General features: G+C 43.2%; 1 protein-coding gene across 10 annotated transcripts in view; it reads right to left on the bottom strand.

Moving 5' to 3' along the window:
* Positions 1-17,342, bottom strand: part of FGFR2 (fibroblast growth factor receptor 2) — an 80,770-nt gene that overhangs the window by 22,815 nt on the left and 40,613 nt on the right. For 7 of the 10 annotated variants that reach the window (XM_069020162.1, XM_069020163.1, XM_069020161.1 and 4 more), the window contains 3 exons: positions 6,888-7,078; positions 5,890-6,037; positions 1,801-1,997 (listed from right to left, as the gene is read on the bottom strand). In XM_069020162.1, coding sequence (XP_068876263.1) covers positions 1,801-1,997; positions 5,890-6,037; positions 6,888-7,078 — 536 coding nt within the window. Of the gene's footprint in view, positions 1-1,800; positions 1,998-4,136; positions 4,282-5,889; positions 6,038-6,887; positions 7,079-17,342 lie in introns of all 10 variants that reach the window. The other 3 variants (XM_069020167.1, XM_069020165.1, XM_069020158.1) reach the window with 1 other exon arrangement.

Raw genomic sequence — 17,342 nt, forward strand, 5'->3', positions numbered from 1 at the left:
TCACATGCAATGAAATAACATTGTTCTCCCTGAGGACCTATTTCCAGCTGACACAACTGAGCTCACACCAAACCCTAGGTATTTTTTATGCCATCAACTTATCTCTGAGTCATTAGGCTTTTTATATTTAGGCAGAAATCTAATAAATGTCTCCTATCTAAGCAGTTGATATGTATCTCTCTCTCTGGCTAAGCATGCAACATCTGAAAAGCCTTCTTTGTCCAGAAATCTCCACAGATTTCTAGCCAGAGAGATGTGTGAATTGAGCTGAGGGCTTCTCATCACTCTTTCTGACACACTCAGAGTGAAAAGTCCCTCTTTGTCCCAGTGATACTCAAGCAAATGAATAAAATCACAAAATTACCAAAAAAAACCCCAAAACAAAACAAAACAAACCAACTCAAAGTGGCAAAGAAAGTCAGAAAAAATAAGAATTAACATTTTTGCTCATAAGACAAACCAAGTATTTTTCAGACTGAAATATTCAGTCCCCCACTCCAGGATTCTGTAAAATACTGAATTCAGAGGAAGATAGCTAAAGCATTCCCCTGGTATTTTTAACAAAGGAAATTCAGAAACCATGAAACAAGGGTCCAGAAAATAGTAATGCTGTTCAAAATCTTCCACTCTGTGTGCCCATGCATCTCATTTCAAACACTTACCCACACTGAAGAACCATTTTTAAGGTACAGTATTACTCTGACAGTGACAATATTCTGGGCAGGCTGTAAAAAAAAATCTGCAGAACTCCTGCACCACTTACTCATGGTGCACATGCACACAAAGTGAACCCTCATATCCCAATTCCCTGGCCAGAGCCTGGATCCAATCCCCCTAGACAGGGTTTTTTTGGCTGCTGAGGTGAACCACAGCCCCAGACACCAATGCCCTCCCATCCTGCAGGGCTGAAACCTGGGGGTGCAGAGGTCTGGCCTCAAGAACTACTGCAAGAAAATCAAAACCTATTAAACTCCAGCTTCTAAAAAAACCCCACATCTTTCAGGAGAGGACAGTATGTGGGAATGGAGGCTGTTTTGGCAAGTGGTGGCCTGTGATAAAGCCAAAGTCCTGTTGCTTGTTCAACTGGTTTGTTGCTCACGGCACTGCCCTCTCCAGAACTGCTCACTGCCAGCCACAAACAATTGTAAAATATATTTCATGTGATGCTGTTGTGTGCATTTTAAATCTGGCACTTGCTTTTGTTCCTTGCTCAAAAGCATCACTATGTTAATCAAGCTGTCCAAGGTCTGATATAGTATCTCCCCTATTTTTACTTTATTACAGTCTTTTTTCTATTTTGGGGTGTTCACTGGATGCCCGGCTGTGAAACTCCCTCCCCTCAGTCTGCAGAAGTCTTCCTGAAAAATACCTCTCTGCATCTGGTACCTAGTTACCACAATAATAATCACCTTAGAAACATCATAAATACACAATTAAATGGGCTTCTCTTCCAAAGCCCATTAAGTCAGTAGCATTTTTTCCATTGACTCCAACAAGCTGTGGGATCAGGCCCCAAAATACTTGAAATACATTTTTTTCCCCCCATCTACAGCCTGCTAAAGCAGAACATATTTCAGTTTTCACACTTCTCCCCTCCCTAACAGCCCTACCCTGACTTCCTTGAGGCACACATCGCTGTGCTAAGATGTTCTCTCTATCCCACCCCTACCGCAATTTGGTATCACTTATTTATTCATTTACTTATTCATTCCCCTCTCCAAAGCTCTCAGCAGAAGCATGTGCTGGCTTAGTAGTTCAGGTAAAAAAGTTCTTTGAAACTCTTTATCTACTTTCTGTTACCTGTCTGCGCAGGGGGATTCGCTTGGTCAGCTTGTGGACAGCGGGCTGGCTGCTGAAATCCGGCTTCTTGGTGGTGTTCTTCATGCGGCACAGGATCACTGTCAGCACCATGCACACGATCAGGAACACCCCTATGCAGTAAATTGCTATTTCCAGGTAGTCTGGAGAGGCTGGGTATTCCTTTTCTTTCTCAGGAGCTGGATGGGAAGGTTTTAGGAGGGAACAATCATGCCACAGGGTTAGCACACAGAACGGGCATGGTTTGGGCACAGCACTTGGAACAAGTAATGCTGAAATATAATCAATTCTCAACACTGAATGTTTAGGCCATCTTGCAATCTGAGAATAATTCTTTTTTCCAGATTACTGCTTTGACTTCTCAGTTTGCACTGAGTGTGAGCTTGTGCATCTATGTGTACTTATACAAGCACACGTGTCTGCCTAGGTAGGTACACATATACACATTGAAATATTGCATGATCAAGGATAATTTTAGGGGGAAGAAAAAAATGTTCAAACTAGGCTCAGGTTCATTTTGTTACTTGCGTCAAACTTTAAAAGCACTGCAATTCTTGTGAACCACACAAAAACACATCTAAAGATAAAACAGTGAATTAGCCAGCCTGAAAGAAAAGTTTCTAAATTTGCAAGTAAGTGTTTGGGCTTGAATCTGCTTGAGACTGCCTGTTTATTCAAAATTTTCAGTAGGATCTCAAAATACAGAGGGAAGGGAGGATGAATCAGTCCCCCATCATTTCTGTAAACTCAGCTTAGGGCTTTCAAAAGGGTTTCAAGGACCTGGCTGTCCAGCTGTTTAACCAGCTGTGCTTCATGCTGGGTGCCCAGCTCCCCTGAGGTCCTTTGAGGAGCTCAGTGCTGGATTAAAAAGCATAATTGAAGTGAAAAACTAATTGCTAGCAACACATTAATTAACGAGCCCTCTTCTGTGAGGACTGTGGTCTTTCAAGTAACCTCATCAGTGGTTACTGGTCTATGAGATTAGATTTTGGAGGGAGTGCTTCTACAGAGCTGTTACCCTGATTGAAACCATTTTGAGGCTATCTTCAAGACAGTTACACGTGCAAACAGTGTCCCTAATCCCTTATCTGGGATTCAACCCCCGGATAAACAGCATTCCACAGCCAGCAGCGGTCACTCTGCAAGCAATGCACGTTTCAAGCTGAAATTTTCTGGTGCCTTTCCAGGCTTATAAAAAGACTTTGTTTGAGAAAATTGGTTAAAAAAAAAAAAAAAAAAAAATGCTGTCCAAGCACTTGCAAAATGCAAACACTGCCAGCAGAAGCAAGCTCTACACAAGCACTGCTCTGCCTGCTTGGTGACACCTTGCAGGCTCGGGGTTCAATTCAGAGTGAGATGGAATAAAGCTGCCTTGTTCACTGTATTTTAAAAAAAGGTAAGAAATTATCTGCAGACAGTGGGAACGTTTAACTCCCACCCTGTGAACCTCAGCAATATGCACATGCAGGTTTTGTACCTCTTACTTAGGATTAACAATTAATAAATGTTAAGCACAAGATGACCCAGCAAACCTCAGGTGGTTCATGTTTTTTTCCAAAGGAACTCCTGAGGCAGCTGCCAACACTTATAAATGAGAAAATTTGACTAATGTCAAAACCAACTATGGTTACGTCTTCTAACAGCTGATAACAATTTTCAGGCAATAAAGCACATTGATGTTTGTTTCTTTTAAGGACAGAAACATCATCAACCCCAGAACAGCAAGACATGCTTTGCAGTAAAAGCAAATGACTACTTGTTTCCTTAGAGCATGCAATGTTTAAAGATGCACGGAGCCGATTCCCAAGATATGGAAGGCACTGCTTCTGTACATGATCCTCTGGCATCGAAATTGGAACTTCCATGAGAGGTTTGCATGATAGGTAAAAATGAATTGAAGTACACTGAATAGCTCAGGTATTTTAATGAGCCAGTACATAATCGTGGCCAAATTAGCTCCAAACTTTGTAACGAGCTGGATTTCATCCTCTTGAAAAAGTTTACAAAGATTTACGGGCTGGTTTTCAGTTGTCTCACTGAAGTGCTAAGGAAACACAGCTCCTTAGCATTTCTGACAATGTAAAAATATTTCTGTTAAGTGCAATAGCCACACACTCCCCTCCCTTTTGTTGTTGTTCGGTTTTTGGAGTTGCAAACAGATGACAGAACAACTCACCGGCTTGAGACAACTGCTTTTAAAAAACCCAAATCATTGTAAAAGTCCTTTTTTTGAGACAGAAGCTGTGCTAATTCTGCAGCAATCAACAAGGGGGGGGGCGGGGAAAGAGGAAAAACCACAGAAAGAGAGCAGTGTATACCTGGCAGAACTGTCAACCATGCAGTGTGAAAGGATATCCCAATAGAATTACCCGCCAAGCATGTATACTCCCCAGCATCCTCAAAAGTTACATTCCGTATATAGAGAACCTCAATTTCTTTGTCCGTGGTGTTAACACCGGCAGCCTAAAAAAAAACAAGAGGGAAGCAAGAGAAAAAGCTAGACACTGAGAGAATTTTTGTGGATAGGGAGATGGAGCCACGGGGCTTTGCACTTGGTAAAGGCAGAGGTGGAGAGATGCAAAGCTCCTTCCCCATCCACAATCCCTCGTCCAAAAGGAGTTTACCAACAGGTCCCAGCTCACCTCAGAAAGTAATCAACACCCTTCACCAGACCTAAACTCACCACCTAAACATGCATGCAATCAAAAGACATGGAAAAATTCACCCACAAAGCTTTTTTTTTTTCCTTCTTCTTTTTTAACAAGAGAAAGTTGAAAGAAAAACAAAGAGAAAACGAAGTAGGACAGAACGTGGGATCCTTCATGTGTAGATACCTGTTTGAGAGGAAAGAATTTACCATAAAAGCATACTCTAAAATGATTTTAAAAAGATGTGAATTCTGCTCCAAAAGACAACTTAGTAGCTGTCTTAGGCTGTGCATAATCCTTGCATCACCCACTGCACTACACTTTTGTGTAGTAACTACCATTGTATGTTGTGCAGATTTGCCAAATCTTGTTTTCATCTCAAGTCTGGAAATATTTGGTGGTTTGCTTAGAAGCAAGTATCTCAAGTGGAAAGTATCTCAACTCTTGTGCAAAAATCAGAGTTCTTGTTCAGTTGTGGCTCTCACGGGTGGGAGCAAAAAGACTCCAAATGTTTGAGAACCAGGAGATGGAAATAAAGCATCATTTTCTACATCTTAATGACTGGGGGAGAAAAATCTGCAAGTTTCGGGGGTTTTTTTCTGGTCATCTTCCAGACTTGCTGTCCTGACATTGTGCACCAAACTAAGTATAAGTGATTATCCAAAGTCATACAAATGCAGCAAATCTTAGGCCTGGAACTTCCCAGCTGTCCCAAGATGGGCACATCAGGGCATCAGCATCAAGGTCTCAGTGATGGAGGTTTAGAGAAATTAATGTTTGCTGCTTTTGATCTCTGTTCCATTCAAAAATGTTACTTTGAAATACACGATGAGGGAATAAATACCTTTTTATTGGACCATTTTGAAGTAAATTTAGTTGTGGGCAGGAGCCACAGGGTCGCCAGTCTTTATTGTTACTGCTGAGTAAAAACCAGTTAGTAATGGGTGAGTAACACCTGGAAAAACCCTCCCACCTGCACAGTCACAGGTGAGGTGGGAAGTTAGAAGTGACTAAACTGACCTGACTTATGCCTCAGTGGGTACTTATGTGAACAGGTCATATATATACACGCCTATGTATATATATAAATACACCCTACGAGGCTGTAATTACATTATTCAGTGAGTACCCTCTGTGTGAACTGCAGAGTATGCAGAATTAACAGCAAAACTGGACACACACACACATATATGCAGACACAAAGACACCGAAGAGAGAATAAAGATCAGCATCAGAAACCAAAGCCGTGCTTCTGGTGCGCAGAGAATATTGTGGGAATTTTTCCATGGCTGCTGGTGTAACACCAGCTGCATCACCGAAGGAGGATTACACATATACCACCAAGGCCAGAGAGTATCCTACAAGCTGCCTGCAGTCTCCCAAAGCACCATTTTTTCCAGCTTGCTTTAAAAAACATTGTTACCTTGTACGCTTGGCAGAACAGAGAGCCAGGCAGACTGGTTGGCCTCCCCTATATAATTGGAGACCTTACAAATATATTCTCCAGCGTCCGCCTCTGTCACATTGTACAGTGTCAGCACTTCAGCATTGGAACTATTTATCCCCGAGTGCTAGAACAGACCAATAACACAGGAGAACAATGTCACTGCTGCCCAGAACGGACACCAATCTGTCTATGGTCCCACCACCAACATGTCACCAGAACATTCCACATCAGCCTCTAAACATTGAAGGGTTTGGGGTGGATTTTTTTTTGTTTTCCTTTTGGTTGTCGTTGTTTGGTTTTCTTACATCCGAAGCATCACACGAGGAGTTAGAAAAGAGCAGCGTGGGGGGAGGAAAAAAAAACCACCTAGGCAGGTCCTGCATGGGACAAGCAGGGACAGTGCTGGCTGTCCTGCCTGCCAGCACACTGAGTTTTGGCAATGCCACCCAGCTTGGAAAACTTCAGTTTCCCAGGTCAGGCTGGCTCCAAATGCCTGCTGGCAGGAATGACACTACCAATACACTGCTCAAAACCAGACACCTCTGCAGGCTCAGCATCCAGACAACACAGTCCTCCAGCAAGCTTTTGGCAGCGGATGCCATGTTACTTTGGAATCAAGAGGCTGAAGAAACATGAAAGAAATGGAGTAGAGATTGTCCCAGGTATGTTTTGGATGCTTTCTACCCATATAAAAATATCAATGGTGTTCTTTAGAAGGACTTTCAATTTTTTTCTGAATAAGTCATGCCTGAAACATTCGTAAAGAAAGGACTTTTTATGGAAGGAAAAAGGAGCAAAACAATGTCTATAAGCTGCATAATTAGCATTTAGACAAGCAAATGTTTACCTAACTCATCATTTCATTTGTAGCATATAAACAAAGAAGTTCAGAACTCAAAATCCTTGGATTTACACCAAATAAACGCCACGCTCTAAAGAAGGCATCACCACTGCCGGCATCTGTGAAGCCTCACCTTTAAAACCTGGAGATAAGGCAGCCCATCTGGCCCGTATTTACTGCCATTCTTCTCCACGTGCTTTATCCACTGGATGTGAGGCTGGGCATCGCTGTAGACTTTGCAGACAAACTCGACGTCCCCTCCGACCACGGCAGAGGCGTTTGCAGGGAGCCCGGCCTGGAGGATGGGCCGGTGCGGGGAGCGCTCTGCTCCGGCAGGGAATGGGAGAGAAGGAGCAAGAGAGAGAGAGAAAGAGAGAAATAAAGATGCATAAATAAGCAGGGCTGCCAAGAAAACTGTAAGTGAACCCCAGCCAAAAAGCCCTGTAAGCCTGTTGGCTGACTCCTCCGAAATAACACTGCAGCCAAAACGTGTAACAAAACCTGCAGTTCAAAGGAGATGGCTTGAGCACTACACTTGTAATTTAAAGAATAGACATTTCAGGGGAGGGCAGGAACCCTGCTTAAACACTTTACTCATTTTCCATAGTTTAACTCAGCCCTAATTAGGTAAAATATCTCCTTTTGGGTTTTTTTAAGCTACCGTAATAAAGTTAACCTCTGAGTTCCAAAATATCTCGATTCAAGTAAACCTCCACACATTAAGAAGAAATCATTGATTAATTAATGGAGAAATCATTAATCATTGATTAATTTTAAAAACGTGTTACAATAAACCAAAGGGAATTTCTCTAAAGTAGCAGCAGAAGCCTCAGCACTGAAACTCCACGTGCAAGATGCACAAACCAGCACAATTTTAGGAAGCTCAACTTCCCAAAATGCCCTAATCAGTGCCACCACCACCATTGCTCCCTGCTTCACCCAGACACGGCAGCAGAAACACAGATCATTTTTACTCTCACCAAGACACAGGGAAATACAGAGTTCTCTGGAAAACTGAAGTGTATTTAATGTGAGCCAATTCAGCTTCTAATCTCTGCCCTTGCATAAGCATTTATCACACACTTTCAGTCAACCTCTCATGGGGAGCAGCTGAGGGAATTGGGGTTGTTTAGCCTGGAGAAAAAGAGGTTCAGGAGGGACCTTCTCACTCTCTACAACTCCCTGACAGGAGGTTTTAGCCTGGTGGGAGCCAGGCTCTTCTCACAGGTGACAAGTGACAGGACGATAGGAAATGGCCTCAGGTTGTGCCAGGGGAGGTTTAGCTATTGGGGAAAATTCCCTCAGCAAAAGGGTTGTCGAGCCTTGGAACAGGCTGCCCAGGGAGGGCATCTAAAAGTCGTGTGGGTAGATGTGACACTTGGGGACGTGGTTTAGTGGTGGCCTCAGCAGTGCTGGGGGAATGGTTGGACTCAAGGATTTTAGGGGGGCTTTTCCAACCTAAACAATTCTTCGAATCAGAAGTTAAATGCTCACTGCCCATCCCCAGCCTCAGCTCCCCATTCTCCCCTGCTCCAGAAATTCTTTCAAAGATAAGTAAAAAATAGCAGACCTAAATATTTATTTTTAGAGGCTATATACTGTAAAAGCTCTGCCATTACGAGCCAAATCAGCTGAATTTCAAACCAAGCGTTCCTTCTTAAACATACTGGTCTCCAATAAATTGTTTCACAAGCAAACATTGTGAGTATAATAGCAAATAATGATGCCATTGAACAATGGGATCTTTTATACAGTCCAATATATTTGGCATGCAGCAAACATCTACTGGGAATTTATTCACTGAGGCTATGCTGGCAGCATACTACAAAGCAGCAGTCTTATTTTACTTGTGGCAAAAGTGCATTTGCATTGCAGTTACTAAATTATTCCATGGCTATGTGTGTCATTTTCGAAGATCTAGGAACAGTTTCATATTTTTTAATTTGTAAATTGCAGTAGAACATATAAATTACTATTTTACAGTTCTGGAGAGAACTTTTAGTTTCTCACCTTATACTAAATAAGCTCTAATTCCATCTCCCTCATTCCTTCATTTGGGTACAAAAACAGCAAGCAAAAATCTCTCTTTAATAGAAACCTTACACCATCTTCCAGAACTTATTACAGCTGCCTTCGGTATAAAATGAAACCTTAGAGAATGTTATTTAAAATGTTTTTTAGAAGTCAGTAGGCCTCATGTTTCATTTCTCCACATCAGGGTTTGATTTCCTTTGTGACCTTATTCTCTGCCCTTTAACAAACCAGAGAATGAGGCCTGAAACATCTTGGAAAAGTTCCTACTATGCCAGCATCCTGTAGTGGTGACACATCCACACACGAAATGTGTTTAGTTTATCCCGATAGCCATCAATGATTTAATCGTTTATTGATGACTGTCAAGCATTTCCTCTACTAAAAAAGGGGAGGCAAAGCAAAGGAGTAAAAGGAGAGTTCTCACACTCTTGGTCCCCAAATTCATTTGAAAAAAAAATTAAAGTGTGTGCATATGGATGGGTATATATGCACAGATGTTTGTGAAAGTTCTTCTCTAGAGGCAAATGTGTTAAAAATAAACTTTGGTTGCCCTCCCTCACATGGATTAGCGTTCATCAACTCCTCCACTTCAGCAGAGGGGAGTATTCCTGTGCCCACACAGGCAAACAGCACAGGAGAACAAAACCATCACCATGCAAATCCAGCAGGGCTTCATGGCAAACCTGGGGTCCAAAGACCACACAAAATACACTCAGGATTGGGGAAAATAACTACGAAGAAACTTCCACTAATTACCAATGACCAAGTTTAATTTTGTACAGCACCTTTTCTTGGAAATACTCATTTCAGGACGTTATCCAAAAACATCCTGAAGTTATCCTACTTCTCTGCAAACCCACACACATTTAAGGACTCTGTTAAGCACAGGTACTGTCAAAGTCATATTCATAAATCTCACATCACTATTCAGCATTTAAAATACAAGCTGTACATTTGTAAGCAGATATCATCACTCAAACAACTAGCTGCACTAATATTAGATGGAAACAGCATGTTCCTTTTTACTGAACACCAGCAAAGGAGTCAAAGTTGCCTTTAAAAAATCTTAAAGGCTGGTGAAAGTGATTTTATCATTACCTAATAATTATAATCAGGATCATCATTAAAATACAGTGACCATATACATCTCTAGTTATTAAACAATATTTTCATACAAAACAAGCTGGCAACAAATCTCATAGCTCTGTAGCCTAATTTCATTATTCCTCTTGTTCATTAATATTGAAGAATCACCTTGAGAAATAAATCTTTGCTTCCTGAACACTGACATTTCAGTGTTACAATCTCACTGCTGACACAATTTGTTATAAAATCAAGTCAAAAACATATGCTATAATACAGAAAATCACCCCCAACATGCTTCATGCCAGATCCCACCGTAAGAGACAGACACCAGCTTGCAGTTTAGATACAAAACCAACATCCTCCCCATTTGAGGAATTAATTATCTACAAAAATGATTGCTCACATGAGGAATATCATATTCAAGGCCACAAGCACCTAAATTTTACACCACCAAAAAAGTGCCCAGGGCTGGAGCACTTCTGCTCACTTATCTGTAGACAAACAGACTCGCTATCTGAGGGGATGACTGACAAAGAGACCTTGCCCAAAAGGCTTAGAAGAAACTGTCATTCAGCCTGTTAATGTTAAAACTTCAGAATACCTCCCTCCAAGAGATAAAACTACAAAGAACCCAGAAAGGCTGGAAAATTCCAAATTCAAAAAAAAACTGGCACAATGGAAGGAGCTGCCCAGGAAGTTCCAAGCACTGCCAGGACACCTAGAGATGGTGGGAGCTTGTCCTACCACTGGAAATGACTACTGGAGCCTACACACTTCACAGGGAATCCTGAGAATTGGCTCTTTAAGGAATCCAAGCCCCTGAACAGAGGATTCTTACAAAAGGGCCTCATGTCTTCCCCATCCTTGGATTTATTTCCAATTTTTTTTGCTGGCCAGGGAAAATGAGAGAGGAGAGAAAGAGGAAAGTGATGCAGCCGTTCAAGGTGAAGATGCTGGGGTGTGGAGGTGGGTGGTAAGGGCCAAACCCCAACCTTCATGGCCAAGGGAGACCAGAGGACACAACCCCATCACTGCAGCCCCAGAGCAGGATGGAACAGCCGCTGGAAGGGAGGCTGCTCGCCGAGCACGCCGGCAGAGGGAAGATGTAGGGCAGGAATTGCTGCTGTCAGAGGCCAGGAGAGAGGCCCTGTGGCTGAGAGAGTGGCACTGCTGCCACCAGAGAGCGTTGGCAGGGACAGCAGACAATAACCCCGGAAGGGGGGAGCTCCAGGACCCTGGCCAGGCCAAGTCTCCTTAGCAACCTGGCTGTGCCAGGGGCTGAGAAGAGCTCTGTGAATTGTCTCTCCAAGCCTCCTTGTCACCCTAGCACAGACAGTTCAGGACCTTTCACGGGAGCTAAAAGCCAGAACCAAAGCCCATTGAAGTCAGGGGGAAAACTCACATGGAATTCAATGGGCTTTGCATAAGGCATCCGACTCATTGAAAAAAAGAAAATGAAAACTACTCTTATTTTCTCCTTTTGAATGTGCTTGTTTCCTCTCCTTGCAAATGTGTGATTCAAGTGTGGGCTAGAAAAATAAAAGCTTAATAGCAAATGCAAGACCAAGCATGAGTTCTGGGGACAACAGAGAGAACCTCAATTAAGAGGGGAAGAGAGGGAGAAAAAAATTACCTAATTCTTTCCCATAATTTTTAACTGGACACATTTATCAGAGCCTTTAACAGCAGTTTTGAAATGTTACTGCCTTCTAAGAACTCATCTTGACGGCTGCCACTGAGAAGCTGCAGAGGGATCCCTCAAATGATGCCTCTGAGCACCAAGTCTGGATCGATAGCCTCTAGTACAAGTTCTGTGTATTCAGTCATCACTGAATGAGAAATGAAGCTGTCACTGTATTGACTGGAAACACAGACCTGCCATACTCTCTTCTTCCCTTGCCCTGCTCAGCACAGCACCCTCAGCTCTAGTTGCTTATTTTGCTTGACTCCAAGCTTGAGAAATATTCAGTAGCAGCCTGGACGCTGTTTGGAGGAAACACTATCCACTCCCAACCACCTTCCTTCAGATCCTGCAACATCTGCTGCTTTGGAAGATGCTAATTATGCTGTCAATTATGGTTCTCAAAAGCATCCTACAGCATTTTAGGCCAGACTGTAATCACAGCCTCTTGCATTGGCTTTGGCTTCACATTGTAAACTTGCAAGATTGACTTGCAAGCCTTAAAAAAATTAACCACAGCCTTTTTATCACAGTCTTGGACTGCAACATTCCTCCCCTGTGCTTCACCTTCACCCATGAGCAGCACCTTCCCACCATTTCCACTGAGCAATCCACCTACCCCAGGAGATCTCAGAAGGCTCCCAGGCTCTGGGAGCAGCACTGCTGATGGAGGAGCATGCCTCTCTCCCCATCATCAGAGATCCCACATACACTAATTGCAAACCAGTTCATAAGCACTCAGAGGCTGGATTAATTATTGCTCTCTGAATTACAGAGCCTTTCCGAGGCTAGTTCCAGGAACAACTCCAGCATGAGGAATTGCAACTCAGGTTGCTCTATAAATCCAGCATTACCCGAGTTCATACAAAGGACCCCACCTGCAGCTACACTACGTGGAGGGGCATAGGAGGAGTCCAACCAAACAGATGCCAGTCCCCACAGGAATTTCCTCCTTCAAGATAGCTCTCTACCCATGGGCCAAGCCCAACCTTTGCTTCCTCTACTCAGCACAAAGCCATTGCTTAGGGGAACCTGTGCTCTCTGAAATCCTGGAAGCAGAGCACTCCACTGCTTGCTCCGTGGCATGGAGGAGGAAGGTTGAGTGCTAGCTGCTCTTCAGAAGATCAGAAAGAACCAAGCAGGTGTAGGCAGAACACCTCTGCTAATTAATGTCACGTGTCAGACATCCGTGAGCCAGGAGCTGAGCAGCCTCCAGCAGCTGCACGTCAGTTTGGGTTCCTCTCTGCACAAGGTGAAGCTCTGCGTGTTGTTTATGGCCAATTCAGAAGTGCTGCTGAACTGTCATGTTCTATTTCAACAGACATACATACAAACCCCTCCAAAGCATCGCTTCCTGGGGAATTTATACACGCCAAGGTAGAGCCCACAACAAGTTAGGGACGATGTTCTCTTCCTAAACTCTGCAAAATCACAAGATGCTTTAAGGCTGGAAGGATTAACATCACTGTCACAAAACAGTAAGAGATAAACATCATCCCTGGCAAGAACACTTGATAAAGAACAGAAGCCTGTCAGGCAGACTTGCAGAATAGCTTATGGATCAGCTCAGCATTACCAATACTGTTGACACCAAACCTTACAAATTTTGGCATCTTTTAATCAGCAGGCGTTAGCCAACCAATGTTCATGCTACTCCATGTTCCAGTACAGCAGGAACCTCCACGTACAGCATTTCCTACTGGCCCAGCACTACCTGAAGAAGTCATTTTGGTGGCCAAGAGCTCCAAAGGGCATTGCTGCAGCTGGAGCTCCAGTGAACCTGCCACAGGGACCTGGGGCCAACCTCCATCACCACTTTTTAAGCTCCCTTTGTCCTTTGATTTAGGAGCCTTTTATACAAGCTTGAGGCACTTCTTGCTGCTGCTGTGTCTCTCACTCCACCATTGCCAACAACTGGGCCCCACCACCCAGCTCTGCTCTGGTTTGTGGGCAGTAGCAGCAGTCAGCACCAAGTGACTCCACATATCCCTCCTGTCACTGAATACTTTCACAAGAAATTAAACATTTGAACACTATTAAAGAATTTTAATCCCAAAGATTAAACTTTAGTCACATATATCAAAAGCAGACCCATTTGCTTTACATAGCAAAGCCTCAACCACCCCATCCAACCTCCTTGTGACACTCAAGCCCCCCTGCTCAGCAAGGCCAGCCAAGGAAAAGGCAGTGCATTTTAAAAATCTTTACAGAAGTTAAGCAGGTGTATTCAAACTCTTTGTCCTTGGCTTCACCACCTTCATCTCTAATTTTAAGTAATGGCAGTTTCCCAAGCAGGCTAAGCTCCCACTGACGTTATCCCATCTGTCTCCTTGGATAGCTCTAAAGCAGAGCTTCAGCTCGCTGTCCTATCTGCATTTTAGCTAAAAATCCATCTTTGCACACCTGTACAGCAGAAGTGCACCTGCACACCTCTTCCTCACACAGGGAAAAGACAGCAAGCAAGACTGACCTATTTGGCTTGATACAAAGCCCACTGATATCAGTGAAAACAGTAACCCCCCCCACAAAAAAAAAAAAAAAAATCAGAATCTGAACTAGTTAAAAGCTGTCCTTTCAAATCATACATATATCTGAGGGTTAAAAGGAACAGGAACATCCAGCAAGCCTGGGGCTAAGGCAGGAAACATGAATGCTCTTGTTTTAAAACATGAAATTATCAACAGGGTTTTAAGACCAGTTTGTGCTTAAAAGCAAAGCCCTATTGTCAGGCTGACAGCGTGGGTTTCATCAGCCCCAAGGAGCAGAAAAAGTCGTAGCAGCAAGAGCTGTACAACACTAATCTTGGAGCTCCCTTGCAGTATCCCTCATACAGTGCATGCATAAGCAAATGCTTCATACATGTCTGAACAAAGGGTGGAGGGGCCTTATTTTAGTGTGAAAAAATGATGGGAAACAGAACAATGAGAAGCTACAATTTTCATTGATACTCTTTTCAGAGTACCCTAAAAGAAAAAGGCTACAAGAGAATATGAAAAACAGCTTGTGACTTCTCACAGACAAGTGGTAAAATTTTATTGTTCTGGCTGTTTCCAGAGACTGCATGAATTTTTACACCCAGAGATATCATCCTTTGTACCGTGCACTGCTCCCAGCACTCAGCTGCTGTATAATGACCAGAGACAATGCTGGGTCCAGCATCCACTGGAATGGGCTCTCCAGTAGGCTCTGCCAAAGGTTTACTGCATGCCTGGCAAACAGCATCCCTCCCACAGGGATGATGTCCTCTCCCAGCTGCAGTGGCTTTAACTCACCAGTGCACCCAGTGATGCCATAAAGCACACAGGAGGAGTTATTATTTCTGTTGTTATTGTGACCCAACTATGTACTTCTCATCCGCCAAATTTCCTTTCCTGAAAACAGCTCTGCCTTTAAAGTAAAATGGAAAAGATTATGTAAAGCTTTTAAAGCACTCCTTACATTTCTACACTTCTCCTCCCTTTTCTTACACAGCACACTTGCTCTGTTGAGCGATGCAGGTGTGAAATTATTGGAAGCACTGTGGAATTCACCTTCCCCAGCTCCCTGCCAGACACAGCCAACCAGCAGCTGACTGACCATACCTACTGTGCAGGTCTCAGGGCAGAAAAGAAGCTCCAGAGCCTGGAATTTTAGTGCTGGACAGTCCTGGCTCAGCCTCTTGACATGTCTATGCCAGCCCTTTGAGCCTCCCTTCCCTGGTGATGAAGTTTGGAGACATCTCTCCATCAACACCACATTGCCTTCTGCAACACACAGTCCACTGTTCTGAGCGTTGGACCAGATGCTGAAGAAGACTGCTCATGGGAAGACCCTGATTATACACATTTGTCATTATACTTCCAGTAATTTGGGTAAATCCAAGTAAAGCTCACAAGATGCAACAGCGTTCACAGGCTGCCCACGCTTGGACACAAACTTGGTGCTCCAGAACTACAAAGCTGATCTGTTAACTTTCTACAGATCTTGTCCTGGTTCTGGCTTGGGTAGGTAATTTTCTTCCTAGCACTCTGTCATTTAGGATGAGAATAATGTTGAGATCACTGATGGTTTGGTTGTTGCTCTCACAACTCTCACACTCACTCACTTGGCAGCTCTTTGTGCTGCCCTGCCAGGGGGGATGCTGGGGGGCACAGGGAGCTTGGGGGGGACACAGCCAGGACAGCTGACCCCAGCTGACCAAAGAGATATTCCAGACCAGATGCTCAGGGTATAAACTGGGGACAAAGCTGGCCAGGAGCTGCTGCTCGGGATCTGGCTGAGCATCGGCCAGCTGGTGGTGGCAACCGTTTCTCATTTGCATCACTTGACTTTCTTGAGTTTTATTTCTCTTTTTCTTATTTTCTTTTTCATTATTATCACTATATTTAAATTATTAAAACTGTTCTTATCTCAACCCACAAGTTCTCAGTTCTACCCTTCTGATTCCCTCCTCCATCCCACGGCAAGGTGTAAGCAAGGGTTGTGTGGGGCTTAGCTTCCTGTTGGGGATAATCCACAATGTTCCTGCATCCCCATTTTCCTGCCTTTCAGCATAAATGGACAGCTTCCCAGGAAGCAGAGACAGGAGCACCACCAACAGCCTCTGGCTGAGCAGCAGGTGCCAGAGCTGCTTTCTGAGAAAATGTCACTGAAAAGCAGTTGGGGCAATAAAACCCATTTGTTGGAATATTCACTCAAATATAGACATAGGTATGTTCACAAACACCCAAGGTGCACAAATATCAAAGGAAACCAACTGCTGCAATGAAATTATGTTGCTCAGCAATGCATAATCCAACTGAGCAGCAGAAACAGTGCTGCAGGTGTAAACACTAATCAGTGCATGGAGATTCACTTGCAAACGCAAAATACACAAAACAACTAATGCTTTGATCACCTTATTTGTGATGCTGATTAAAAATCTCGGTAAGTATATACAATTTTAGACTTTCATAAGCATTTGTAAAAATGATAAATTACTTTATTCGAACTAATACACTGCCATGTTCAGTTCTTCCCTTAGCTAACTAAAGTTCTGACAGTATCAAGGTTTTACTTTCATGGAAAGTCAAAAATTTCAACATATTCATGCCACCTTTCCGAGAGCAATCCGAAAAAAATAAACTCAGTATCTTAAGTTTACAGAACAGTTCAATATTCAAAAGTGTTTACCAAACTCTGGTTTTTAATGTGCTTTTTTATATTTAAATGGAACAGCAGCTGTGGAAGCTGCACCACGGGAACGGTAGCAATCCAAGGATGACATAATGGCTTAAAATCCTGAAAAGCTGTAAATCACAGCCACCTCTGGATGTCAGGTCACACAGTGGTTTATAGAGCAGGGAGAGGAGACGAGACCAACACCAAGGTTCTAAGTGCAACCTGTTTTTTATTAGACACAGAATTTTACATTTCACTGACTTGTCATTGCTTTGGTACTGCCAGATCCCTCACCCTCTTACCTTTCTCACCCTGATAGCATCCCTTAATGTTTCTTTCTCTCCTAGACTGTAAACCTTGTGTTTGTCTTTAATGTGGTCCATTCATCCAACCTGCATCACAGTTCATTTAGAACTTTCCTATATTTATAATCATTTTTTTAGGCTTTTTTTAAAAGTGTTTAAGAAAACATAGCTTTACCAATTTACCTGTGAATACACTGCCATTTTTTCACCAATAAAGCTGTTAGAAAAGCCTGGATCAGGTCAGAAAGCCCCTCTTATTAGGCACAGACATGGCTTATGACACGTGCCAATTGCACATTAACAAGGCAACAGTCTTGGGTTTGCAACTTCAGACAGCTCCTGC

This window comes from Aphelocoma coerulescens, chromosome 6 (assembly GCF_041296385.1).
Source record: "Aphelocoma coerulescens isolate FSJ_1873_10779 chromosome 6, UR_Acoe_1.0, whole genome shotgun sequence".
Lineage (NCBI taxonomy): Eukaryota > Metazoa > Chordata > Aves > Passeriformes > Corvidae > Aphelocoma > Aphelocoma coerulescens.